The 27,217-nt window shown below is 43.0% G+C and overlaps 1 protein-coding gene across 7 annotated transcripts in view; it reads left to right on the top strand.

Annotated features, from left to right (window-relative positions):
* CTTNBP2NL (CTTNBP2 N-terminal like) overlaps positions 1-11,191 on the top strand; it is a 36,636-nt gene extending 25,445 nt beyond the window's left edge. For all 7 annotated transcript variants that reach the window (XM_061632014.1, XM_061632012.1, XM_061632016.1 and 4 more), the window contains 3 exons: positions 3,621-3,851; positions 7,538-7,645; positions 8,720-11,191. In XM_061632014.1, coding sequence (XP_061487998.1) covers positions 3,621-3,851; positions 7,538-7,645; positions 8,720-10,183 — 1,803 coding nt within the window. In that variant the 3' untranslated portion in view covers positions 10,184-11,191. The remainder of the gene's footprint in view (positions 1-3,620; positions 3,852-7,537; positions 7,646-8,719) is intronic.
* Positions 11,192-27,217: the final 16,026 nt, after the last annotated feature.

The following is a 27,217-nucleotide window of genomic DNA, read 5'->3' as shown; positions in this document are numbered from 1 at the left end:
GAACAGAGTCAGAATTTTTACAGATCCCAGAAGCTCACCTTGAGGTTGCATGGATGACCATTATTTTCTGAACAAACAGTTTTGCCCTACTGATTAGGTTTACCATAGTCTAGTTTATTTGAAATGACTTTGTAAGCTCCATTGGATGGAAGCAAACCACGTAGGTTCTGTGCTGTTCTTCAGAACAGATTTTGAGGAGACAAATGATAACCTGAGATGATTATTTTGCTGCTTTTGAATAAATTAAACTGGGATTCTGTGTAGGATTAATGTTGCTGCTTACTTCAAAGATGAATGTGTGATGGATCAGCAGTCTAACAATCCAAAGTGGTATTAAATTTACTGAACAATAGTTAAATGAAAGACCAGTGTAGTTTCACTTAGCATTTGTGTGGACTGAGCTGAGGCAAGCAACATTCCACCCCGGAAATTTAGGAGGAGGAGGTGGTGGTATTTTTCCTTTCCAGTTATAGAAACCATTCATGAAATGGCTTGTTGTTCTGTGCTCAGTAATTCTGAATGATTATCAGTGTTCTCATCCAGAGTAGGAAAGTAGTGTTGTTTGTAGTTCAGAGCTTGTGATTCAATTGGTAAATTGGGACTTGTTTTGTGTGTGGAGAGCTTTATGGGTATTGAACGAGGAAAGAGATTCTGGAATAGATTTCCTAGACCTGTCAGGAGAGCAAAATATTTCCATTAGCCTCGAGCTGCTTCACTGTTATTTTTTTAGCAAGAACTTTATAGACTCATATTGTGTATCTACTACAGCTAAAATGCCAGAAGTGAAACTGTCTTATGTTCTTATATCTTAACATGTACCAGTAAATAGAATGTGTAAAGCAGCCTTGAGCTGGAACAATGCCAATGGTATGGTATTGTTAAATTAAGCTGCAGCTGAAGTAAAAGACAAACCTCTGATTGTCTTGTACTATGAGTTGGAGAGAGAATGCTAACCCCTCAAATAAGCTTCTTGACTTCAAAGCATTTGTGGAAGTGAAAATCTATATTATTGTGTCGTCAGATGGCAATAGCAGGAGTCATTGGTTATTGCTTATACCAAGTCAGACTACTGGCCCATCTAGATAACTGTTGTCTATACTGACTGGCAGTGGCTATCAGGGTTTCATGCAGAGGGCATTCCAAACCCTACCTGGAGATGCCGTAAACTGAGCCAGGGACCTTCTGCATGCAAAGCAGATGTTTTACCACTGAGCTACAGCCCTTTATGTGCTCCCTAGCTGTCCTGGGGTTTTATATGCCCATGCCCCATCATATAGGAGAAGTCATCCCCTGCTCTGTCTCCAAAATGTTTCAGCCCTCTTCTCTCCCTGTTATGCCACGTCAAATCACTTTTCCTACTAACTTTATTCTGTAGTTGCAGGCATCCCTGGAAAGAGAGGCAGGTTTTGAGGAGAAAACTGGAAGCAAATGCACAAAAACAGTCCTCTCGGCAGCACAGGTCACACAACCCTAGAAGTCAGGGCTGCCATGGACACTTGTTGCATTTCCTTTATGGAGGAGTGGTCATCTGTGTGACCTAGCATGGTGGTCTGAAAAGTTTCTAGGAGAGACTTGACTTCTAAAAGGATTTTTTTTGTAATTAGGACGAAGTATTTTAAACATCAGCATTATTTGACAATATACAACCTACAAATAGTTCCTACCATTTTTTTTTTAATGGTAAAATACTTAAGACTTAAAGGTATCAGGGTTAACACTTTTGGTAAAAATAGCTGAATTTTATCTGAACTAGTTGTTTTCCCAGAGTTAGTTCTCTGCCTCCTCACGCTGCAGCATTTCAGTGATAATTGAGATGGAGCATGGAGAACTGTGTTGGTGAGCAGGTGGTTCTGTGCAATCATGAACAAAGCTACTTCCTTTTCTCTCCTCTTTGTTCCCTCTCCCTGCCTGCACTAAGCTCAAAGTGCCCAAACTGATCTTCCCTGCCCTGTAGCTCCCTCCTCCCTATCTCTGCCAGCCTTGAGTGTTTGGGAGAAAAGAGCAGAGAAGAGATCTCCATCCTTTATAAAATGTTTGGACCGTAAGTACTGAGGAAACCTAATACCTTTAAATTCAGGAATGAAAAATATATATTTTTCAGATCTAAAGCAAATCCTGGAATCCGTTATGACAAAATTATCCAATTTGTTTCTCTGTGTTGTACTTTTTAAAATAGATCTGTCTGCCAGTGCTGGCAACAATGGAGAAGGAAGCAGCTGTAAAAACTGTCTAACCTTGATGTATTCATCAGTCATCATAAGCAAACACAAAGGGGACATGGGGATGGGGATGCATTTTGGTTCTTCAGTTGAAATGTTTTCTTTTGTGTTGATCTTGGGAGTTTCTTTTTTGACAATAATTAAAATACAGCAGACCTCTGCATTTTGAAGCTGGATTTCCTTTTCCTGCAAATGGTTTCCTGTTGGGAAAAGAGAGGATGTAAATTGATAGCTGCAGTTAATGATGGTGGAGATCATGATGAGAGGAAAGGATAGTTGTCAGTTTCTGGTCTTCTTTGTGGCTTGTAATAAGCTATTAATTTCAATGCCACATAGCATATAGTGTTCGGCCAGCATGTTTCCCTGTACATTGTGGCCTGTTGCAAGTACCTAGCCATCATGAAGATTACATGGTGAGCAGTGCTAAAAAAACAAAAGGTTTAATCCCAGCAGTAAATCCTCTTGCTTCTTAAATAAACTTAATGCAGTTCCATATAGAGATGTGTGTATCACCTTATTCAGTTATTAAATTGAATTATGGGACTAGCAGATAGTGAGAATGGGTATGGAACCATCACCATAAATAAGGACTGGGCAATGTTTGACCCTCCAGATGTTGTCAAACTATAACTCCCATCAGAGCTACCAGGCATGGCCAATGGTCAAGGATTATGGGAGCTGTAGTTCAGCCAAAGGTTCCCCACACCTGCCATAAAGAGAGGTATACTTGTCAAGTAGCCTCAGATTCTCTTCCTGTTCTGAGGTACCTTTCTTCTACCTCTTCTTTTTTCTTCCCCCCCCATTTTATCTATCTCTTCCCCCCCTCCCCCCAGTCTGGTCTTACTCTGTTTACTGCTGCTACCATCACCACCACCCTTCCTCGGTCCTTCTTTCAAGACTGCTTTCTTGCCTGGCCACTTCCTTCTCTTGGCTCCCTCCCCTCTTCTGTACCATTCAGTCAATCCTAATAGAAAGAATCACCCATTTTAAAGCTCTGTTGTTGTTACAAATTGTTATAACTACATTAAGTAATACAATACTGTAATAGGTAGCTCTCTTGTTGCCTTTTCCCCTGTTGTGAGTTGCCAGGGCCACTGCTCTTCAAACTTAGATCCCCAGATGTTCTTGGACTACAACTTCCATGATCCCTTGGCCATTGGCTAAGCTGGCTGGGGTTGATGAAGACCCAAGGTTGAAGAACAGCCCTCTAGAGAATGTATCTTTTGTTCCCCAGACCCTCCAGAGTCACTCATTGGTGCATCTAAACACCAGCTGTGCTTGGTTTTGCTCTCTCTCCAGTCTTTCATGACTTTCCATGAGGTGACAAGATTTTATCCCGAGTTTTCTTTTTCCCTTCTCTTTGGTAGCTAATAATGTGGAAAACTTGTTCATATGTTTCAGGCTCAGCGCAGAGATACTTTCATTGAAGAGCGCTATGGAAAATACAACATTGGTGATCCATTAATAGCTCTTCAGAGGGATTTTGAAGCACTGAAGGAAGAGAACCATGGCGTTAAACAACCTGTTTGTACCAATCCCTTAACCATCCTGAAGGTAGTAATGAAACATTGCAAGAATATGCAAGAAAAAATGTTGTACCAACTAGCTGCTGCAGAGAGTAGGCACAGAAAGGTGGGTTTCAAGCCCTTTGTACTTCAATCAATGCAGTGTTAGCATTTGGAACTGCAGACCAGTTTAATGTTATGTGTTGGTTTGCTTTTTTACAATTTGACATCACGTTTTCAGTATGTTAAATCCATGGTTTTACCCATTTCTCGGTCTCAGAAATGTTGCTTTTGATAATTCAAATGGTATTTCAGTGCAAACATTATTATTATTATTAAATTTATATCCCACCCTTCCTCCCAGAGGGAGCCCAAGGTGAAGCTTTTAACAAATGCACTTGTTAGTAAAGCACAAATGTGGTGTGCTTATTTATTGATGCTGCTATTGGAAATGTAGAGTTATGTTAACACCTGAAGCAATCCCTCAAAAGTTATTATACAAATTCATATGACTTGTATCAGTTACACAGTTTGGTAAACTCCAGAGCAATCCTGGAGTTGTGGGGAAAGCAGATGCTTACATATTTTATCTATTTACTGCGGTCTTAAATTCTAGACACTTGAGGTAGAATTGGTTGGGTGTTTCTGATATACTATTGGAGTCAAAGAAAACATGCTCATGGGAAAGAAGAGTTACTGGGAAAGCAATATTAGCAGGAGTTGGATCTGGGTGGAGCCAACAAACAGCTGAGACAACATGGACTGCTCCATTGATTCTGCTGGAACCAAGTGCTATTTGATTCCTCTCAGTTCTCCTCTCTCACAGTAACTATTCCACGTGGTCATGGAACATTTTATATACTGGATCCTTGCCCCTCTTGGCTAATTAAAACTAGCAAGGAAGGAACAGTTGGCTGGGCCAAGGAAGTGATTAATGCCTCTTTACGAGAGGGAGTGGTCCCTGGCTGTCTGAAAGAGGCGGCAGTGAGACCACTCCTGAAAAAACCTTCCTTGGACCCAGAGGATGTCAGCAGCTACAGACCAGTAGCCAATGTTCCGTTCCTGGGCAAGATCCTGGAACGTGTGGTTGCTGACCAGCTCCAGGCGCTATTGGATGAAACCGATTATCTAGATCCATTTCAATCAGGGTTCAGGCCTGGTTTTGGCACTGAGACTGCCTTGGTCGCCCTGTTTGATGACCTATGTCGGGAGAGAGACAGAGGGAGTGTAACTCTGTTGATTCTCCTTGACCTCTCAGCGGCTTTTGATACCATTGACCATGGTATCCTTCTGGAGAGGCTTGCGGAATTGGGAGTTGGAGGCACTGCTTGGCAGTGGTTCCGCTCCTACTTAGCGGGTTGTCTCCAGAAGATAGTGCTTGGGGAACATTGCTCGACACCGTGGGTTCTCCAATGTGGGGTCCCGCAGGGTTCGGTTCTGTCTCCCATGCTTTTTAACATTTATATGAAGCCGCTGGGGGCGGTCATCAGGAGTTTTGGAGTGCGTTGTCATCAGTATGCTGATGAAACGCAGCTCTACTTCTCCTTTACATCTTCTTCAGGCGAGGCAGTCGACGTGCTGAACCGTTGCCTGGCTGCGACAATGGACTGGATGAGAACTAACAAACTGAGACTCAATCCTGACAAGACTGAGATGCTGTTGGTGGATGGTTTCTCTGATCGGATGGTGGATATATACCCTGTCCTGGATGGGGTTACACTCCCCCTAAAGGAACAGGTGCGTAGTCTGGGAGTCATCTTAGACTCTTCCCTCACACTTGAGGCTCATATAGCCTCGGTGGCCCGGAATGCGTTCTACCAACTTCGGTTGGTAGCCCAGCTACGTCCCTATCTGAGTAAGGAGGACCTCTCATCAGTGGTACATGCTATGGTAACCTCGCGTCTGGACTACTGCAATGCGCTTTACATAGGGCTACCTTTGAAGACGATTCGGAAGCTACAGCTAGTGCAAAATGCGGCAGCCAGACTGCTAACAAGAACTAAGCGGTCTGAGCATATAACACCTGTGCTAGCCCGTTTGCACTGGCTTCCAATATGCTTCCGGGCCAGATTCAAAGTGTTGGTACTTACCTATAAAGCCTTATACGGCGCGGGACCACGATATCTGTCGGAACGCCTCTCCCGATATGAACCGGCCCGTACACTACGGTCTACTACGAAGGCCCTCCTCCGGGTTCCGACTCATAGGGAAGCCCGGAGAGTGGTGACAAGATCTAGGGCCTTCTCAGTGGTGGCCCCCGAACTATGGAATGGTCTCCCCGAGGAGGTGCGCCTGGCGCCGACACTATCATCTTTTCGGCGCCAGGTTAAAACCTTTCTCTTCTCTGAGGCATTTTAATTCCTGTTAATTGTAAATTATTATATTTTGATTTTAGACTGTACAGTTTTGTGTACAGTTTTGTGTTATTTTTATTGTATTTTTAATGTTCACCGCCCAGAGAGCTGTTGCTAGTCGGGCAGTATATAAGCTTAATAAAATAAATAAATAAATAAATAACTATGAAGAATTAATGCCTGAATTGTTTGTTTGCCTGTTCCTTCCCTGTTCCTCCATGAATTTGTCCAGTTCCCTTTTAAATCCATCCAAATTGTTCGCCATCACTACACCTTGGGGTAGCAAATTCCATAGTTTAACTGTCGGCTGTGAGAAGAAGTACTTCCTTTTGTCTGTCCTGAATCTCCCACCACTGTGTTTTATTGAATGATCCTAGGTTCTAGTATAACTAGAGGGAGAGAATCTCTCACTATTCACTTTCTAAACATCATGCATATTTTTACATGGCATTCTAACGTGTCCCCTCTCCTTTTGCTTGCTTTTTTTTCTAAATGTAAAAAGCCCCAAGTATTGTAACCATTTCTCATAGGGGAGTTGCTTTGCTGCCTTGATAATTTTGATTGTACTCTTCTGCACTTTTTCCAGCTCTACAATATCTTTTTTAAAATGTGGTAACCAGAGCTCTATACAGTATAACCCAAGTGCAATTGCACCATAGATTTAAAGACACAATGAAACCAGCAGCCTCATTCTTTGTTCCTTTCCTCATGATCCCTAACATGGAGCATCATGTTGAGGACAAGTATGACCAATTCTGGATTGAGAATTTTGTGCTACAAACGTGTTAGTGTGTATGCAGCCTATATGTGATACTTAGTATCCTCACAAGAACTTGCAGTATGGTTTTTTTTTATGTGCATTCACATAAATCAACACGAAATGTAAAGAAGCTCTTTGACTGCATCCTCAAGGGAAAATGTCACTTCTCTATTAGCAGCAACTGCTGCTAATTTTGCCCGCAAATTGAGGAATAAATTGGAGCTCTTCCATGTAAACTTAATGTGTTGGATTAGGCTAGAAACAATTTCCAGTTTCCTACTTTTCCTACTTGTCATCAAATGCTACTAAAGATGGTTCTAGACAATTTGGGGTAGATCCAGTAAAGTGCTACAGCATTCCTCTTTTTCTTTTTCTTATATTGTGGCTGCTAGTGACTAAAACAGTTGTCTTTTTTTAAAAAAAATCTATCTTTGCACAAATTTCATTTTTTGGGGGGGAAAAAAGCTGTCCTGGAAATTTATGGAAAATGGACATGAGAGATTGGATGCAGGGGATGACACTTTAGTGCTGCTCTGAATCCTTACACTAGGTAGAGGTCAGATTCTGCATGTCTGTATTTGAGTGTTCTGCTTAACATTTTGCTTTAGGCTGAAAGGTACCTGGCCTGCACATCTGGATACATTTGTAATTTTTGCTGTATTTAAAGGTGATTGATGGTGTTCTTTTCTGGTTTGAAAGGTAATCTTAGATCTTGAAGAAGAGAGGAGGAGGCACGCCCAAGATACTGCTGAAGGAGATGATGTCACATACATGCTGGAAAGGGAGCGAGAGCGGCTCGCACAACAGGTATGCCCTCTCTCTAATTAGTCAGCTCTCAGAGAGAGGGATGATTAATTACTGTTTAATACAGTGAACATGCCTTGTGTGGATGAGGAAACTGGTGGCTAGCATTGGTATTTGTATCTCTGAGAGTTTCATTCCCCACTTGCAAGGAGAGTAGACTTAATAGAGTGGGATTTTTTTGTTTGGTTGCAGAGTTCAGTAGGCTCCAGTCCTTAGTAGAAATGTTGAAAGTGACCTGAAGAATCAAGAGAGTTGTTAATATTTGAGGACAAAAGAAAATACTACTTATGAAATTTAATGGATACACCATGTGGAGCTGCAGTGTGCATTGAAATGGTAGAGAAAATGCATCTGTCTTTTGTATCCTTTTCCTGCCCCGCCCCCCCCCCCATTTTCACACTGCAAGAAACTGGGGTCAGTCATGTCTGAAATAAGAGGTTTGTGTGTTTTACCTAATGCAAATTGCCAGCAGGGGAGTCCAGATTGGGACTGCAATGGAAGCAAAGATTTTTAAAAAAACAAAAAACCTGACCCCATGACTAAAGTTTGCATTGGGGAGGAAGACCTCCCATTTATTCAAATAGAAGGAGGTTTTTTTCCATTGCAAATTGCAGCTACACAGTGGAACATGCTTGTGTGTGTGTGCACTTACACACACATGTAAGAGAAAATGAATGGGGTGAGGGAGAAGGAGTGAGTGGGTAACCCCATGCATTTTTGGCTCCAGATCTCCCCACCACATGTATGAGGTCCCTGGCATGATTATCTCTCAGTTAAGGACCCTCAAATGGTGTGGGGAAGTGGAATAAAAGGTCCCCACCCCTGACCTTCATTATGTCTGCTTTACACATGTGGTTAATGTATACACTTCTTAATGTTGTGTTGTGTTGATTTGGTCACATGTTGGCCTGGGAGCGCAGATTGTTCATGAATCTTAATTTTTCTCTTCATTGATCCTTACATTCATTCTCTCATTAACTGATAGGACTGACTTTGAAAATCTTTGGGTATGTGAAGTGTGTGTGAAACTATTTTTGATTGACTTTTTTCTAAGCTTCTTTACCTCCCCTTTTGCAGCTGGAATTTGAAAAGTCCCAGGTGAAGAAGTTTGAGAGAGAACAGAAGAAGCTCTTGAGCCAGTTGGAGGAGGAGCGCACACACCACCACCAGCTTTCTGCTTTGCTTGTGCTGGAGTGCAAGAAAGCCACAGCCAAAGCCACAGCCAAAGCTGCAGAGGAGGGGCAGAAGGTTGGGGAGCTCAGCATGAAGCTGGAGAAGGAAAGAAGCCAAGTAAACCAGTTGGAGGAACAGCTAGCAGCCAAGAAGAAAAGGGACTTGCAAATGGAAGCACATGTGGAGAAGCAGCTGTCTGAGTTTGACATTCAGCGGGAGCAGTTGAGAGCCAAGCTGAACCGGGAAGAGAACCACACCAAGGCCCTGAAGGAAGAAATGGAGAATCTAAGGACAACCCTAAAAGAATTGGAGGCTTTGCACAAAACGGGCAGCAGCAAGGCTGAAAACACACCACCAAATGTCTCAAAGGTGTCCATAGCAACTGCCACAGAGGGCTCAACTACGTCAGTTGCTTGCCAGACAGGAAGTCCCTTGATAGAAAGCATCAACCAAGGAAGTACTATCAGACTGGCGCATGTGCTGATGCCCATCTCTGCCACTTCTCCCTACTCTTATACCAAGGCAAATGGGCACTATGATGCTGATATGCAAGCAACTATGGAGCCAGCTCAGCCCAATGTAGAGTATCTGCAGAAGGGTAGGCCTTTTGGGTCAGCTGCTGAGAGCACCAGAGAAAATAGCAGCTGCCCAGTAAGAACAGAGTCACTTTCTCCTTCGACCCCACCGCTCCCTTCCAGTGGGATATCCTTATCTCCAAGCAGCACAGCTTCTTCATCCCTGACATCCTCCCCATGCTCCTCCCCAGTGATGCCTAAATGTTTGGGTGGAGCATCAGCCAGCAGTCCCAGTTACCAATCTTCTTACCAAGTGGGGATCAATCAGCGCTTCCATGCTGCTCGTCACAGGTTCCAGTCCCAAGCCGATCAAGATCACCAGTCAAGCGGTCTCCAAAGTCCTCCATCCAGAGATCTGCCACCCACCCTTGTGGATAATTCTGTCACAAAGCAGCTTGCTCGTAATACAGTCACTCAGGTTCTCTCCAGGTTCACCAGTCAGCAGGGTCCTATCAAGCCAGTCTCTCCTAACAGTTCCCCCTTTGGCACAGACTACCGAAACCTGGCCAGTGCCATGAGCCCCAAAAGTGAGTCTAGCCCAGGCAAAGTCTCTAGCCCACTGGGTCCACTATCGCCTGGTGTCAAATCACCAACCATACCCAGAGCAGAAAGGGGGGATGCTCCACCAACTCCTCCAAAGAAGCCCCTCCTGGCCACTCCCACTCCACCAACTAAAACCTCCTCTCAGGCATCTTCTCTGGGTTCTCCTGTGGACTTGATGAGTAGCTGCTCAGGCAATGCTGTTGTAGCCAATGGGAAAGAAATTGAGCTTTTATTGCCAACCAACAGCTAGTCTCCAGAAAGAGTCCCATAGCAGGTGTTTTGCCATTCCTAGAGCTGAAATGCTGTCTTATCTACTCCATGTTATTTATTGTTTGGAGAGTTAAAAGATAATAATAAATAATAATAAATTTAATTTCTGTGTTGCCTATCTGGCCAATGGCCACTCTAGGCGACGTACAAAATCGTTAAAACACAATATGATAAAATACAGTAATACAATATAAAAACAGTATAAAAGCAATACAGCTGGAACAACAATATTAAAACAGGGCAGGAGGCATTTCAGTCATAGCAACTAACCCTCCCTGGAGATCCCGAAGGCCTGTTGAAAGAGCCAGGTCTTTAAGGCTTTCCGAAATACATTTAGGGAAGAGGCGTGCCGGCGATCTTGTGGGAGGGAGTTCCAGAGGGTGGGGGCCGCCACTAAGAATGCCCTCTCTCTAGTACCCGCCAATCTAGCTGTTTTTGTCGGCGGGATTGAGAGAAGGCCCTGTGTGGCCGATCTTGTCGGGCGGCATAATTGGTGACGTTGAAGGCGCTCCGTAAGATAAACTGGGCCGAAACCGTTTAGGGATTTAAAGGTTAATACCAACACCTTGAATTAGGCTTGGAAAACAACTGGAAGCCAGTGTAGATCGAACAACACTGGTGTGATGTGATCCCGGCGGCGACTGTTTGTAAGTAGTCGAGCCGCCGCATTTTGTATCAGTTGTAATTTCCGGACCGTTTTCAAGGGTAACCCCACGTAGAGCGCATTACAGTAATCCAAACGAGAGTTGACCAGGGCGTGTACTACCAGTGGGTGCTGATGAACAGGAAGGTAGGGTTGCAGCCTTCGTATGAGGTGTAGTTGATACCAGGCTGCCCGGCTCACTGCCGAAATCTGAGCCTCCATGGACAGCCTGGAATCAAGTACAACCCCAAGGCTGCGGACCTGGTCCTTCAGGGGTAGACTCACCCCATTGAACTTCAAGTCAACATATAAATGTATAATACATTTAGTGTATTTTCCTTTTCTTTTACAGTATGTAGAAAATAATACAACTTGTGTACAGACCTTTAAACACTAGAGCCTCAAGGTGTCTCATAGCATCAAGTACTTCAGACAAAGAGAGAAACAGGTGATTTCCTGTGGTGGGAGCTGACCAGTGGATTGTAACAATGAAACAGTCACTTATAAATTATGCAGAAAAACACTCCATGCAAACTTCCGTTCCAGACAGACGTTTTCTGAAAAGTGCCTGAGCTTAAGCTTGCAGATATGAATGTGCTGCTCTTCGACACCAGACCCAACTCTGGAAAGTACAGTTTCTTTCTGAATTGTGCATGTTCAAATCAACACTGTTCTTAATCTTAGTTTTGTTAACAGTATGCTACAGAAAGGAGGTGTTCCAGAGGAAATCATTAGACCCCCTCAGTAATTTCCCTGCTATGAACCAAGTCAGTTAATGTAACTGCATTGTCAGGTACACTTTGGCCCCGTTGCTGAGCTTGATGCAACCTGATCCTTTCCCATGACATAACCTTTTAAAACAAAACACTTTTGGAACTGAAATGATCAGGGTGCAGTTTTTTCCAGTCACATGTCCATTCCATGGGGAAGGGACATAGCTCAGTGGAAGAGCATCTGCCTTACGTGCAGAAGGTCCCAAGTGCAATCCCCAGCATTTCCAGGCAGGGCAGGGAGACAACTCTGCCTGAAACCCTGGAGAGTCGCTGCCAGTCAGTGCAGATAATACAGATGAACTGATGGTCTGACTCAGTATAAGGCAGCTTCCTATGTTCCTTGCATTTTCTTCTATATGTAGAGATAAAGTAGGTGAGATTAAATCTTGACGTGTTTGTCTTATTTTTAATATTTTCATATATTCTACTGTTTTATGTGTAGAACTTCTGAGATCAGGACGTTGTTACTTGATAAAGATCTTTACATTATTTGAAATGAGAAATGATTGATTAGTTCTGTACGGATTTTTGCACTGGAAAGATAGTGATCCATGCCAGATGATCCAAAGCAATAACTTCTGATTTGCTCATTATGTAGTAATAATGTATGTCAAGCTGACATAGTCTTGCTGTCTAAGTTGGGCTTGCTTATGGAAGACAGCTGTCCTTTTGGCAGCCCTGTGGACCAAATCATTATTTTTTTTGCATATATGTGTCAAGAAAGAGAGGTATACAGGTTGTGCACACAATACAGTTAATCTTAGTGTGAGTATATTATTGAGATTCTTGATATCTCACAAAGAAAATGAGGAGCTATACTTATAGTCCAAAACCTGCATAAACAGACTTCTGCTTGCACACCAGAACTTCATCTTTCTCTCTTACCCCATACGCCCCCCTGAAATCTGCTCAGAGGGTCCACCAATTTTGACTGTGCATGGAGGGCTGCAGGGCGGGAGAGAGGAAGGTGAACTCCTGTTGCACAAGTGAAGTCTGTTCCACGACAGTACTGTATACAAACTATGATTATCTATTTTTAAGCTTTATCTGTTCTACTTCTGAAATCTTGTTTTCCTAGGTAAGATGGGGCTGTCTCCTAGGTCAGCAACATGGGGCAAATACAAGACTGAATCAAGTCTTTTTTCATTAGACCTGTGCTGTGCATGTGTCTTTTTTGGCAAAAGCTTATTCTCTCACCTTCAATTGTGTCAAGTTGCTTGGCCCTAAGATGGTACAGAAGGTACAGAAGAAGTGGTCAGCTTTAAGAATAAATTGACAAATGTCAGTAGTCTGATCATAAACCATTTAAGTATCTCCTGAAAAACCAGTCGGCACAAATAGCAGACATTTTAAATGTAATATTTTTCATGAGAGCCAGAAGGTGATCTTCTGAAGTTGAGGCCCCTTGCTGCTTTGCATATTGAGACATTAGATCAAAGGTGGGCAGTCCATGAGCTGCATATTGCCCTGAGCCACGTTGCATGTGACTCTTCTTACAGGCTTTATCTTGGATTTCCCTGCCCCGCCCTCACCTGAGGGAGAAGAGGGAGAAGAGTGCTTTGCGAGTGCAGATCCTGTCACATTTGTACTTGCAAAAGCCTTCTCTGCCTGGGTGTGGAGGAAGAGAAAAGCGCTTTCAAAAAGTGTGTGTAGTGCAAGGATAGAAGGAGACTGTTTCGCAGTCATCTCACACAGACACATTTCTCTATCTCTAAAGATCCTTAGGGAGAGAGAAACAGTGGGTTTTGATGACCTTCAGTTCTGGCCCTGCCACCCACCAGCATTGTCGCCATTGGCTTGCGGGCATCTACAAATTCCCTTGTACAGTAAGACAACCCCTTGCGGGGGATGGGAAAGGTTGCCTACTCCTGCACTTGACCAAGGCTCTTGGGCACCTCTTTTAAAAAATGTATTGGTGCTGCTTCAAGACTCTCTCCATCCCTAATCCTGATTTGTATGCTGTATTGAAGTATTTTAGCAAAGTAACTAATATTTCTGAGACTAGCAGTGCAATCCAAACTCAAGATCTACAGGGATGAGAGAGTTTGGATTCAGCAGATCTTTGGATTTCGGCTATGCTGGGATAAGTCTCTCACCATGGCTGTGCCAGAGTTACACCAGCATAAGTCCCTCAGGCAGCACTCAACTGAGGCTCAACTGGCAGAACTTCAGCCAGTTCAAAGTATGCTAGCTTAAGTCCCCCCAAAAAGAGGCATTCCAGAGCCAGGAAGGGGCAAGGAGAGACTTCCACCTATTCCAAATCCCTTTCAGCTTGGTCACGTCACCTAGCAACCCAGCAAGAAGGGTGAAATTCCCCCTGAATGGAGTTTGGGATAGGGGTACCTTGTGCTGGGATAAGTTACGACAGTTTTCTATAGTTAGGGTTACTCTGTATGTTCTCAGCCTTATGCTAACATAGGCGGTTATACCACCTGACCATATTCCTCTTTTATTTTGATCAGAGTACCATAATACCCATTTGACTGGCCTCTATCTAACAATAATCACTTATAAACAGATAAGAAACAATTTTGATAAGCACTCAAACAGCTCACTTGTGCAGTACAGGTTTCTGAGTATGGGCTGTGAATGTGAACACTGGATGAATGGTTCTTACTATTGTAACAGCCCTTAAAATAATTCCTTGTGTTTACACTAACTTGTATCCTTTATTTATGATATGATAGAGATTTATATACAATCATTTTGTTAGAAATGTGTCATATTCTGCAGACTATAGAAAGGAAGACTGCAGAAGGAAAAGAGTATTTTTGCTAGTAGCCTATCTTCTCAGATTAAACTAAGCACAACTATTAAAATGATTCCAGCTAATCCAGTAAGATTTCTAGCATTAGTGTTTAAGTTTTCTGTAGATTTATGTGCATGGAAACAAAATGTTTAATCTTCTCTGAACCATGTGATGCTAGAGAGGTTTGTCACTGGCTAATGGGATTTTAATGAAGTTCAAACTGCATAATCTATTGTTAATTATCATTAACATCTGTATATTTGTAAAATCAGATGTATGCAACAGGTCTTTTTTACCATTTTTATAGTTCACAGCATTAAACATGTTAAACATTCATACTATCAATAAAATGTTTTATTATTATGATGTGAATATTATGCAAGAACATTTGAAAAGTAGGTTGGACTTCTGTTGTAAAAGGATTTTTACTGGATATTCATGAAGCATTTGCTATATAGCAATATATAGGATTTTGTTAGCTGTAATAGGTCTAAAACACCTTACACGGTGCAGTACAGAGTACCAACACCTGTTTTTTGGCTGTACATGGTAACTATTTTGTGCTGGCGCTCACAGCACTTTTATCAAGATACAAAAACTAGCACCACATTTTTTACCAAAAAAACCCACTGATCTTATATATAGGAAAATATGAAAATTTCTCCCAATGGCTGATAAAAAAGGGATACAACTTTTAAAACAACATAGGAAAGCTGCTAATACTTGGTAGCAATACTGTCAGTATTTACCGTCACCTTTGTTCTTGGTTTTGGGACAGTCAAGCCTTTATTCTTAAGAATTCTTTAGGGTGGATTATATAAACATCTATGCCAACAACCATTGCCATGCAACATAACATTATGGTGTGATCGCTATTCTCCAGACACCTTTGGGTAGGGATCTACAGCACTTCATTTCTGCTGCACATATCTTGCATCATGCAACAGGTGAGTCAGCACCCTTCCTGGACTCAAGAAATACTTATTCATTAGTAGTAGAGTATGTGTTCATTAGGGGCATCCTTTAAGTCACTGCAGTTTATCTGCAACTTTGGTGTATCAGAGAGTGCAACCAATGACACAAGTATCTATGCACAACTCTAGTGTTCAGATGCCAGAACTTGGTGAGAGCTATGGGACTTGGGCAGCTCATGTGCTTTATTTGGATCACACTTCTGCAGATAATCTGATTCTTTTTTCCTCTTCTGGGGTGGAGACAGGCTTTGCGTAAGGCAAAGTCCTCTCCCCTGTCTGGAATGCTGCAAAACATTCTTTGCAACCTAGAAGCCTGTTAAGTTTCCACCCACCTCTTTCTAACATGCTGTGCTCAAATCAATGGAGGTGTTAATCTCAACTGTGGCAATCTACTGTACTTAACCCAGCCCATTTCTAAAGCTGTGATTTTTGGGAGACTCAGAGCAGCTGTACAATTTACTTTGAAATTACAGGAAGAGAAGCAAACAAATAGTTGCTAACAAAGGGAGCATCTATGTTCTTATCTACCTTTAGCTACTGAATACCAGTGCATACTCTTACAGTGCATATACAGGAAGCGTACTTTGCACTCAAGGGGATGGGAGGAGCAAGGCTTGTCTAAAGTCATCTTTCCTTATACTAAAAAAAAAAGTGTCACTCCTTCAGAGCTAGATTTAGGTGCCTGTACTGTCTCGGCAGCCAGAGTCTGGGACTTTGAGCTTGCTTTAAAAAAAAAAATTGGATGGGCTAAGTTGAAACCAGATTTCTGACTAGGAAATTCCAGACTTGAGACTCTTTCATAGACTTCTTGCATTATGATCGTGCTGTAATGGTGTGATGGAGTTAGAATGTTGGACTAGAGCTAGGGAGACCTGGGCTCAAATCCACATTTGGCCTTGAAGCCCATTGGCAGCCACTGGGCTACTCACAAACTCTCGGCAAAACCTACCTCGCAGGATTGTGAGGATTAAATCATGTGGGGTTACCTTACTCCTTCCTATTGCAATTACTCCCTTCATCATCTGATCAGTCTTGTTTTGTGCCGCAACTGGTCTCTGGCTCAGAGCCATAATTTTCCACTCCCAACTGTGCAAAACTAACTCTCTTGTGCCACCTTGTGTTAGAAATAATGCATATTTCTTTGTTGGCTGTGTCAGGTTTATGTCCTGGCAGCTTTTAAAACAAGGGTATTGAGACACACTCTTGGATTTTAGACTCTGCTCTTGAGGGGTTTTTTTTCCATCTAGGCAATTGCTGTTTTTCATAATTCAGTAGAATTTCCACTCGCGTAGGTCTTTTTTTTCCTACACAGGCACCAGGGTGGAACTGATCTGCACCTTCCTTAGGTAGAGGAAGTCCAATGGAGGGAGCCAGAGCACTTCTGTTCCATCTGTACTGGATCACTTTCAATTATTGCGGCCTGAGGATATGGTCAAGCTGCTTGAAGAAGTGCAGCCAACCACCTGCCCCCTTGACCTTTGCCCATCCTGGTTGCTGATAACTTGCCACAGGGGATTGACTGGGTAGGTCCAGGAAGTAATAAATGCTTCACTGGAGAAGGGGAAGGTATCATCTGCCTTGAAGGAGGCAGTGGTGCATCCCCTCCTTAAGAGGACCTCCCTGGGAAATATTCCCTTTTTGAGCAAGTTTCTTGAGAAGGTGGTGGCAGTCCAGCTTCAAGCATGCTTGGAGGAAACTGATTACTTGGATCCATTCTAGTGTGGCTTCAAGCCTGGCCATGGCACTGAAACTGCCTTGGTCACTCTGGTTGATGACATTCATTGGGAGAGTGATAGGGGAGTGTGATCCTGCTTCTTCTCCTTGATCTCTCAGAGCTTTTTGATAACTTTTGACCATGGTGTCCTTTTGAAATGTCTCAGGAAGGTAGGGGTTGGGGAAACTGTGCTTCAGTGATTCTGCTCATACCTCCAGGGCTGCTTCCAAAAGGTAGTTACAGGAGGATACTCTTTGGCATTATGGGAGCTGCCCTGCGGTGGTCTGCAGGGTTCGATCTTGTCCCCCATGCTATTTAACATCTATATGAAGCTGCTGCGAGTTGTCATCAGCTGACTTGGAGTGAGGTGTCATCAATATGCATCTATCTCTATTCCATCTCAATCGGGAGAGATGAGGTGCTGGACCAGTGCATGTAGGCAGTCATGTGCTGAATGTGGGCCAATAAATTGAGGCTGAATACTGAAAAAATAGGTGTTATGTGTCCAGAGCTATAATGTCCAGGAAGTGGAGAGACGGCCTGTTCTGGATAGGGTTTCACTCCCCTTGAAGGAGCAGGTCTGCAGCTTGGAGGTACTCCTGGATCCAGCATAGTCACTGGAGGCTCAGGTGGCATCAGTAGCTAGGAGTGCTTTTTCCAGCTCTGGCTGGTTCACCAGGTTCAGCCCCTTTTGGACAGAGCTGACTTGGCCGCTGTACTCCATGCCCTGATAACTTCTAGATTGGATTATTGCAATGTGTTCTGTGTGGAGTGCCCTTGAAGATGACTCGGAAACTTCAACTGGTCCAAAATGCAGCAGCCAGATTACTGGCTAGGGTTCCCTTTAGATCTCATATAACCCCTGTTTTAAAACAGTTGGATCGGTTGCCAGTTTGTTTCCAGGTCCAATTCAAGGTACTCACATTAGTGTTTAAAGCCCTAAATGACTTGGGTCCCAAATATTTGAAAGACCATCTCCTACCGACCCTCTCAGGTTGAGATCAGCAGATAGGGCCCTTTTGGTAGTTCGGCCACCCTGAGAAGCTCGGAGGGTGGCCCAGGAGAGGGCATTTTCTGTGGTGGTCCCTAAGTTGTAGAATTCCCTTCCCACTGAGGTGCATCTGGCAACGTCATTGTACAATTTTAGGCGAATGCTGAAGACACACCTTTTTACCCTAGCCTTTGACGCCTGAGACATATTTTTAGGACTCACCCTATTTTTGTGACTTTTGATTGGCTGTTAATGCTGTCTTTTAAAATTGTTGTAACCTGCCCTGGAACTTTTAGGTGAAGGGTGGGTAATAACTGTTAATAATAATGCCTTCTGGCAGTGGTTGTAGAGGGAAAGATGGCTAAAAAGAACAGGGGGCCCATTTACTCCATGCAAAAGAATTGCCTATGTAAAGAGCTCCAATGTTCTGCACCCTGCCTTGGTACAAGTATCACCAATGGTATTCACATTTGTGCCACCTGCTAGACATTTTTGCATAGGGAGTGTGGAGCCTGTTCTTTTATCACCTCTTCCATCAACACTCAGTAGTTGTGAGGGGTGGGGGTGTAGAACAGCAACATATTATTCAGTCTTGGTTTTTAAAATAATTGGTCCCTCTCTTCTGTGACTAAAAAGATAGCAATCTTGGGAAAATGGCCTGGACTGGGATACTAAAACTCTGTCCTGTCCTTAGTAATAGGCTAAGTCAGTCCTTACACAGAGTTTTCACATATGCTCCAGACCCTCTGTAGTGGTAACAGACTACCAGCATCCCTTTTTCTGTGCTGTTTCAGGATTCCTTTTCTCAGAATAAGAAGAAAAGATATAGGAAGACAATACTTTTTTATGAAATCCATTGAAGTTCAAAGTACTAAAAACAATTTGAATTACAACTCTTTGACAGACATAGATAACATATTCAAAGCCATGCTTTTTTGAAACATGAGAACATGATATAACATTACATAAAGATGGAACCTTCTTCAAGACGTGGGATTGCCAGGCTCAGGACCTGAGACTGATCCTGTATCTTTAGGAGAAGGGAAAGTCAGCCAAGTGCAGGTGTTCTTGCAACACTGTAATGGGAAAAACCACAAGGTGGAATTCTTCCTTCCCCCTGCACAACTTTTAAAGATACAGAAGACCTCTTGGAGGCCGGGCCTGGCAACTTGGCTGACTTTCTCTTCTCCTAAGGATACAGGATCTGTCTCAGACCCTGAACCTGGCAATCCTATTCAAGAGTACAGAAGGGCAAATTTCCTGCTGCTCCATTTGAAATTTAGTTAACAGTTATGAGCATCATCGGGTAATACTTTTTTTGGGTGCCATGTACATTCATGCATTGTCACTTGGGAATTGTAGTGCAGGGATGCAAAAAAGTATTGTGTTCATGAGGCAATGGTTTAAAGCAGAGGTGGGGGCACCTCTGGACCAAAAGGGTGGTTTTGTAATTACTTGAAAGGTCATATTTATATCCTACATGCTATTGGGCATAACTTGCTTTTCAATCTTGTAAATTCCTTATCCGAGTGATTGCTCACAGCAATGGTATTTTGTAGTTGCATCTGCATTCCAGAAAAAAATCAAGTTAGGCTATTAAACAGTTTCTTTGAGAATAGGGGGTTAAAACAAACTACACTAATGGCAGCTGCTGGCTCTGAATACCTAGTTAGTCTGATGAATACAGACTGCATAGGCATAAAATTGGTGCAAACCGAAAATAATCTTCAATGCACATTCTGAGCAAGCAGATGACTTCCAGCATGAGGAAGAATCCATCTGGCTGTTACGAACTAGGAGAAATCCTATTCTGAGCCTGGCAGTTTTTAGTTTTGGCAGCATCACTAACCAATGGCAGCCTGTTTGAGCTGGAACTATTAATTGGAATGCAAATTAACTGAAATGTAAATTGCCTAACCTCATGGGACGAATCAGGTTACACCTCATAAGGGCAAAGAAACAATGAGTTTTAGCAAGGAAATAAAAAAAAGCTAGATTTCAACCATCTCCATTAGGTCAACAGAATCTTTGTTAAGACTGAAATAGGTTTCAAAAGCAACGTGACACTTTATTCCCCTTTAAGTCCTCAGGTGTAAATGTGGTGGTCCTTCAATTATATCCTTTTCCTCCGTCTCTTGTCATATCCACAGTCAAAAGCTTGTTTGACAATTTTGTTTAGGTTGCAAGTTGTTTGGTAAACCACCCTGTACATTAGCATGTAAGAGGAGGTGCTACATTGATTCTTGTATCAGCAGTGCTATTAAAATGTATCATAGATGTGGATGGGACAACTCTAGTCTGGCTCCCTGCTCATGCAGGGAATCCATTGTTACGCACCCCTGCTAGGTGGCCATCCAGTCTCTCCTTAAAAACCTCAAATGAGAGTCCACCGCATTTTAGGTTGGTCCTTTCCACTGTCAAGCATCTTGTACGAACAGAAAGTTCTTCCTAAGGTTTAGCCTTGTAATTTGTAATTTGAACCTGTTGGTTCAGTTCTTGTCCTCTGGAGCAATATACAACAAATTTGCTCCATCATCTATGTGGTTGTCATATCACCTCTCATTTATCTCTTCTCTAGGCCACCCAACTCCTTCAGCCTTTCATTAGAAGACATGGTCTCCGGCCCCCTCAGCATCTTTGTCAGCCTCTTCTGGATGCACTTCAGTTTGCCAATATCTTTGTTATAAACTGTGATGGCCAAGACTGGACTGTGATGCCCAAGACTACTCCAGATGAGGCCTGACCAAAGTAGAATATAACAGTACCATTACTCATCTCAAGTATAGCTGAGACCATACTTCTCTTGAGGCAACCTAGAATTGCATTAGCCTTTATGGCCACTGCATCACACTGCTGATATATGTTTACCATGTGATCTACTAAAATACCTAGATTTTTTTCTTTTTTCACCCAGCCTGTATTTGTGTATCTGCTTCTTTCTATCTAAATGAGAACTTTACATTTATGTCTTCACTCAGATTTTAGCATTTTTGTTTGTTGCCCTGGGCTCCTTCTGGGAGGAAGGGTGGGAAATAAATAAATCTCTGTTGAAATTCATTTTGTTAGCTTAGGCCAGGTTCCCCATTCTATTAAGATCACCTTGAATCCCATTTCTGCCCTTCTCAGATATTGGCTACCCCATTCCATTTGGTGGAATTTGCAGCCCAGGACAGAACCCTGTGGCACTCCACGTTGTCACTTCTGTCTAGGACTAGGTGGACGAGGTACTATTGATGAACACTTTTTAGGTATGTTCCATTAACCAGTTACAAATCCACCTAAGGGTGGCATAATGTAGCCCACATTCACTGTTTAATCAACCAAGATATCTTGGAGAAAGCATATCTTAGGTCAAACAGATACTAAATAAATGTTTAGCATATTAAGCACTATAGAAGGTTGACATGTGCAGATTTCAATGGGCAAGTGCTGTTGTAAAAGTGAAGAGTTGGAATGCCATCAAGCATTTTTCTTTCATAGCGATTTATAGTACTGTTAACATTCCAGATCAGGGATGGGGAACCTGTGGCTCTCCATATGTTCTTAAGAGTCCAATTCCTACCAGCCCCAGCCAGCATTGCCAATGACCAGTGATGGTGAGAGTTTTGGCCCAACAACATCTGGAGGGTGACATGCTCCCCATCCCTGCCATAACCCTATGTAGCCAGGCCTGAGTCCTGAGCCATGTATTGCCCTGAGCAATTCCAGAAAATAATTAGTAATGAAATTAAAAGATGAAGGCATTACTTTAGCCTCTCTTCTTTGTGCTTGAATTGGTGTAGGGAAGGGCCATGGGGTGGAAAGGGGTGAAAGAGCATTAACACACAATTTGTAGAATGCCAGTGGAGCAAAGTCCTTGGGAGTCAAGGAAAGAAGATCATTTTACTGGGATCTGGTGGGTGGTAGATACACAGATAAGGAGATAGTATGGGGTTGAGGAGGAAGTAGAAACTGTTGGTAATGGAAACAGGGAAGTGGAGAGAGGGAAATAATGAGGATAGAAGTTGTGAATCTTGGGGCTAGTGACTTAAGAAACCATTGTTTCCCATTCTGCCCTGTTTTTTTTCTCATGCAGCACTGTTTCCATTCTGCTCCAGTTAGCCTTCCACCCAAAACTGCATTATTTGTCTCACTATCTGCTATGGCAAAATTACGTAACTTACATAATTTCCATAATGATGTAAATTACATAAATTACATTGTCATTATGTTATTCCACCCCATTCATTTCAGTGCAATGAAAACACACTGCAAATGGGGGGGGGATATAGGCAATTGCATATCATTTGCAGACTGAAAGCAGCAGCAACAGCAAATGTCAGTCGTATTCACTGGAGTGATTTCTGTTTCGGACATTGGACAAAGAAGTGAACACTGGCAATTTCTGTTTATTTTCGTTGGAATTCTCCAACATTCCAACTTGTGGCTCTCAGTCATAGGAAATTCTCAGATGGAATAAGAAGCTGGCTAACTTAGCATTTGGCAGTCTCTAGCATTTGTGACTCATGATTTTGTCTGTGAAAGTTATAACCCTTAAACTAGACTTGTAGGATGTTGATCCTTGCTCTGCTGAGCTATCTGTTGGAGACTAAAGGAAATATAGGTTGCTGAAAGGCATTTTTTCCTGTGTATTGTGGCTTGAACCATTCTGCCACAGTGGACCCTCCTGCCAGCTTATTAAATGAAACTCGCTATGACTTTCAGACCAAGGATGCTAAGAACTGATGCAAACTTTCTCTGGAGATATTTCAGGACATATCCACTAGGGAGCAGCCTTTCCATACAGTGTTTGTCCAAACGTAATCAGTTCACCAGAATGGCCAAATATTTGCTTAGAGAACATACATCACTACTCGGCCCTCCTAAACAAATGCCAGTGGCCAAAGAGACCCTTACTATTAGAAGTGTTGTTTGCTTTATTTTATTTCATTTGAGGATTTATAAACTGCCTACATTCAGAGAGAGAGTCAGTGTGGTGTAGTGGTTAAGGCAGCCTTTCCCAACCAGTGTGCTTCCAGATGTTGTTGGACCACAATTCCCATCTTTCCTGACCATTGGCAATGCTGGCTGAGGCTGATGGGAGTTGTGGTCCAACAACATCTGGAGGCACACTGGTTGGGAAAGGCTGGGTTAAGGTGTTGGGCTATGACCTGGGAGACCAGGGTTCAAATCCCCACATAGCCATGAAGCTCACTGGGTGACCTTGGGCCAGACACTGCCTCTCAGCCTCATGAAAACTCTATTCATAGGGTCACCATAAGTCGGAATCGACTTGACGGCAGTATATTTACATTTACATTCAGAGAATAACTGAGTGGTGTACAGAAAGAGACTATAAAGCATAATGCAGATCATAAAACAGTATTAAAACAAAAAAACAACAACAAGAATTAAAAACTGCAGAAATAAAATGGACTAATTTGGGGTGCATGGGAGAAAATAAAAATTTTCAACAAATGTTGAAAGCCTAACTATGTTTTTACAGACATTTACAATAGAGGGCAGCATTGTTCAGGCAGATACTTGTTAACTCTTTTTAGCTAGCAAAAGGCGGTATCCTCTCACTCCTAAATCTGTGCAGAGAAGCGAACAGGCTAGTGGGAAACTGTTACGGCACCTTTCTCTGGGCCTCTATGTGATGAGCACACAAGCTTCCAGGTTTCACACAGCTGCTCTTGAAAAGACCCATTCACCTTTCAGAAGCAGCTGTTAGCCCGCTCGAGGTATCCCCACACCTATATTCCTAGGCAATGGGGTAAACATAGCAACTTGCGAGATTCAGAATGGTTACTGGGGTTGTTGCTGTGTGTTCCCTGAGATAAGGTAGGATGTGATATATTCACCACAGAGACAGAGGAGCTAGAGATAACAGACTGCACACAGAATGAGTGGGATCAGATTACATACTTTGCAAATACAGTAGGGTCCCGCTTTATGGCACTTTGCTAATGCAGCTGTCTCAATTAGATGCAATTAGACTAAAGCCCCACTCATACGGCGCTTGTTCCACTTTTACGGTGGTTTTCTGGCATCGCACACCATTCTATTCAACGAGTTCCGCTTTTCAGTGGGGTCCGGAACGTAACCCACCGTATGAGTGGGGCCCTACTGTAGTAGCTTTGGGGGCGATTCTTGTGAGGCAACAGGGTGGTGAGGAAAGGGCTAAAACACATCCTACTATTGCCACAATCCTGACACAGGGATTCTGTATTTGCTTTTTGTAAAACCAAAGTAGTAGATTCTTCTCTGTGTGTACCAGAGGAGGCTGGTCCATTAGGGTGAATGGGGCAGTGCCCCACAAACCTCAGGTAGCCCCCACCTACCTGTTTTCTTATAGTATGTTCGAGTCCAATGAGTGACACTGCCTATCAGGTTCCTCCTCCTTAGTCTCAGTGTTGCCCCTTGTAGAACTTAACAGGGAGGTGGAAGGGGGCAAAACTAGAATTTCTCTGCCTGTCGTTGACTCTGGCTCCACCTACTGTCAGCCGCCTTGCCTTCTGCCCTACCGGTCCCAGTGGGAACCAGCCACCACTGTTGTGTGCTTTATCTAATATGTAGTTTGACCCTCATATTTAGGGTCAAGAAAGAATACTGAAATCTCTCACAGCAAAAGAGGTCCCCTGAACCTGCTGGCCTCATCCTAGTCTCTCACTCTAGAGTTCAACCTCACAACAGTAGTTGGAACTCAAGGGAGGGTGGTATCCCTGCCCCCAACTCCTCTAAGGGATGACCCAAAGGCGTGGTTGCGATCCCTTTGATGGCAATCCCACAGCAGAGTTTCCTTTTATGGACAGGCACCCAGGTCTGATGGGGCTTCTTCAGACTACCCACAGCTGTGTCCTGTTCAGCAACCATCACACACTCAGTTTCTGGCTATAGCAGGCTTGGTCAGTTCCACTCACAGTTTTTTGACTGGCCTCTGCTCACCTCTCTTCTTCCAAATACTTGAAAATATCCATTTCAATGAGGAAAAAATGGTGATCCTCAGGAACACCTCCCCCCCCAAAAAAAAGATTTAAAAAAAACTCAGAGAAAAAAATCCCTCCTCCAAAACAGGCAACCTCCAAGCAAACAACCAAAAACAACCTCTTATTTTTAAATAACAATGGGTGGGGCAGGGGGCCTTGGCAGGTGCCAAATAATTATTGGGGGGACTAGGTCTAGAGCATGATGGGGACAAATGTCAGGAGAAAGAAATTCAATGTCAATTTTACCCCTCTCAAAGGGAAATTCCAAAATCAATGGCTACAGCACTTCCAACTGTCAGCAAAATAATTCCATCCTGAAGAGAAAGTGTAACCAGATCTTTTCCAGCCCCGTACACTGAGTGGGGCAGAGGGGTTGGGGTTTGTTTAGAAATTCAATTGAGAAAAAGTAATTCCGTGGGGGTGGGATGGACAACCTTAAAACTGTTCAGTTTTAGAATACTGTTTGGCATAGAGAAGAAAGAAGCATTTAATCTAAGACTCCCCCCGCCTCGCAGACGCTGCGTCCACTGGAAAGTAAATGGACCACATTGGGCCAGGCCAAAGATAAAAATGTCCAGCTGGTTTTTATACCTCTCATCCGCAGTGTTATCATGAGCAGTGAGTGTTAAAGATGGAAGAAATGCAACAAGGATTGAGGGAATGAATCTTTGCTTTTATGCAATGTTCTTCAGAGGGCTTTGATGTACTAGCACAGGCGATCATGAAGGATGGGGCATGAAGATGGAGGCTGGAAGAACTTCAGGGGCTAAATTTCTGCTCTAAAAATCTCTCTAGTCTCCAGCTTAAACAAGCCCAATTTTGATGACCTTGATGTGCTCTAATCTAAATATGTTTTATTTGATGTACACCGCCCAGAGAGCCTTGCTATGGGTGGTATAAAAGTTGAATTAAATAAATAAATAAATATGTGTACAATTTGGACTACAGTATTTGGTGGAAACTGGAGCGAGTGAGGGAAAGACATGTGTAAAGCAGGAGTCACAAGCCTATTTTGTCCCATGGGGTCATTTGCAAATGAGAGGAACTGTTGTAGTCCCCCCCCCTCTCTCTGTCTCTCAGCTGCAATATTGGCACCAACAAAATGCTTCTTTCAAGCCTCATTTCAGCAGTGGGGGTGATTCTGTGTGTGTCACAGAAGACAGGGTGCATGTGTTCCATGGGGTGTTATGTTGGTGACTCCTGGTGCAAACCATTAGGGCATTAAGGTGGCAGAAGGGAACCAGGTGGAACCATGGAAGATAGGAAAATAAGAATTTGTTTTATGCTTTCTGGAAATGCTACATGACACCTTATGGCTTTCAGGTTGTATATGCATACATGTTTTTAAGCAGACACACATGTTCCAAGTTTTCTAGCCTTTGTAGATATGAAAGAACTTGAACTGGCCTCCACATGCCTAAGAATGAGGTGGTACAGAGTGGATGGCACCACATTAGCCTACATTTCAATGTTTCCCTGTGTTAAAAACTTCCCCACATATAGAAAACCAGAACAGCAAGCAAGGGCTGGATTTTCTGCCTGATATGGTAGCCTTCTATGTGCAGGGGGCTTGGGTTATATGTTTTGTTACGTTAAATTAGAAGGGGATTCAAAAGTAGCACTCTTCAACTTTATTTTGAAAAGCTAATGTCCATTCCTTCCCTCGCGGTCTACTGTCTTTGAAGACCTAACCTTTTCCTCCTTTTAGAAAGGTAGGAGGCTATTTAGACAGACGGACAGAATGTGGAATGTGTGGTTGTATTTAAATGTCTTTTAAAAAAAACAGCTGCAGGGGACCCCACTCTGGATTGTCCTGTGGAGAAGGGGCTTCAACCTTTTCCACAACACCCTTATCCTGATGAAAATCTTCCTTGAAACTGCTATTATTTGCTCTGAGAAGGAAGTTAGTATAGGCACAAATAGCAGCTTCCCTTTGGGGCCAAATAGCAGGAGCAGAGGAACACCATACATTTAAAGCACATCCAACTCACATTTAAATTATATTACGTCCCCCAAAGAATCCTGGGAACTGTGGTTTTCCCCTCACAGAGCTATAAATTCCCAGCAACCTTAACAAACCACAGTTCCCATGATTCTTCGGGGGAAGTCATGTGCTTTAAATATGCTTTTGATGTGCTTGTATGGTGAGGATCTGAAGTAGGTCTGGGAGAGTGGGATGGCAATTTTCATTCGGAAACAGGA

This window comes from Rhineura floridana, chromosome 6 (genome assembly GCF_030035675.1).
Source record: "Rhineura floridana isolate rRhiFlo1 chromosome 6, rRhiFlo1.hap2, whole genome shotgun sequence".
In the NCBI taxonomy this organism is placed as follows: Eukaryota; Metazoa; Chordata; class Lepidosauria; order Squamata; family Rhineuridae; genus Rhineura; species Rhineura floridana.
The sequence above is the reverse complement of the archived record's forward strand: the minus strand, read 5'-3'. Positions and strand labels throughout refer to the sequence as shown.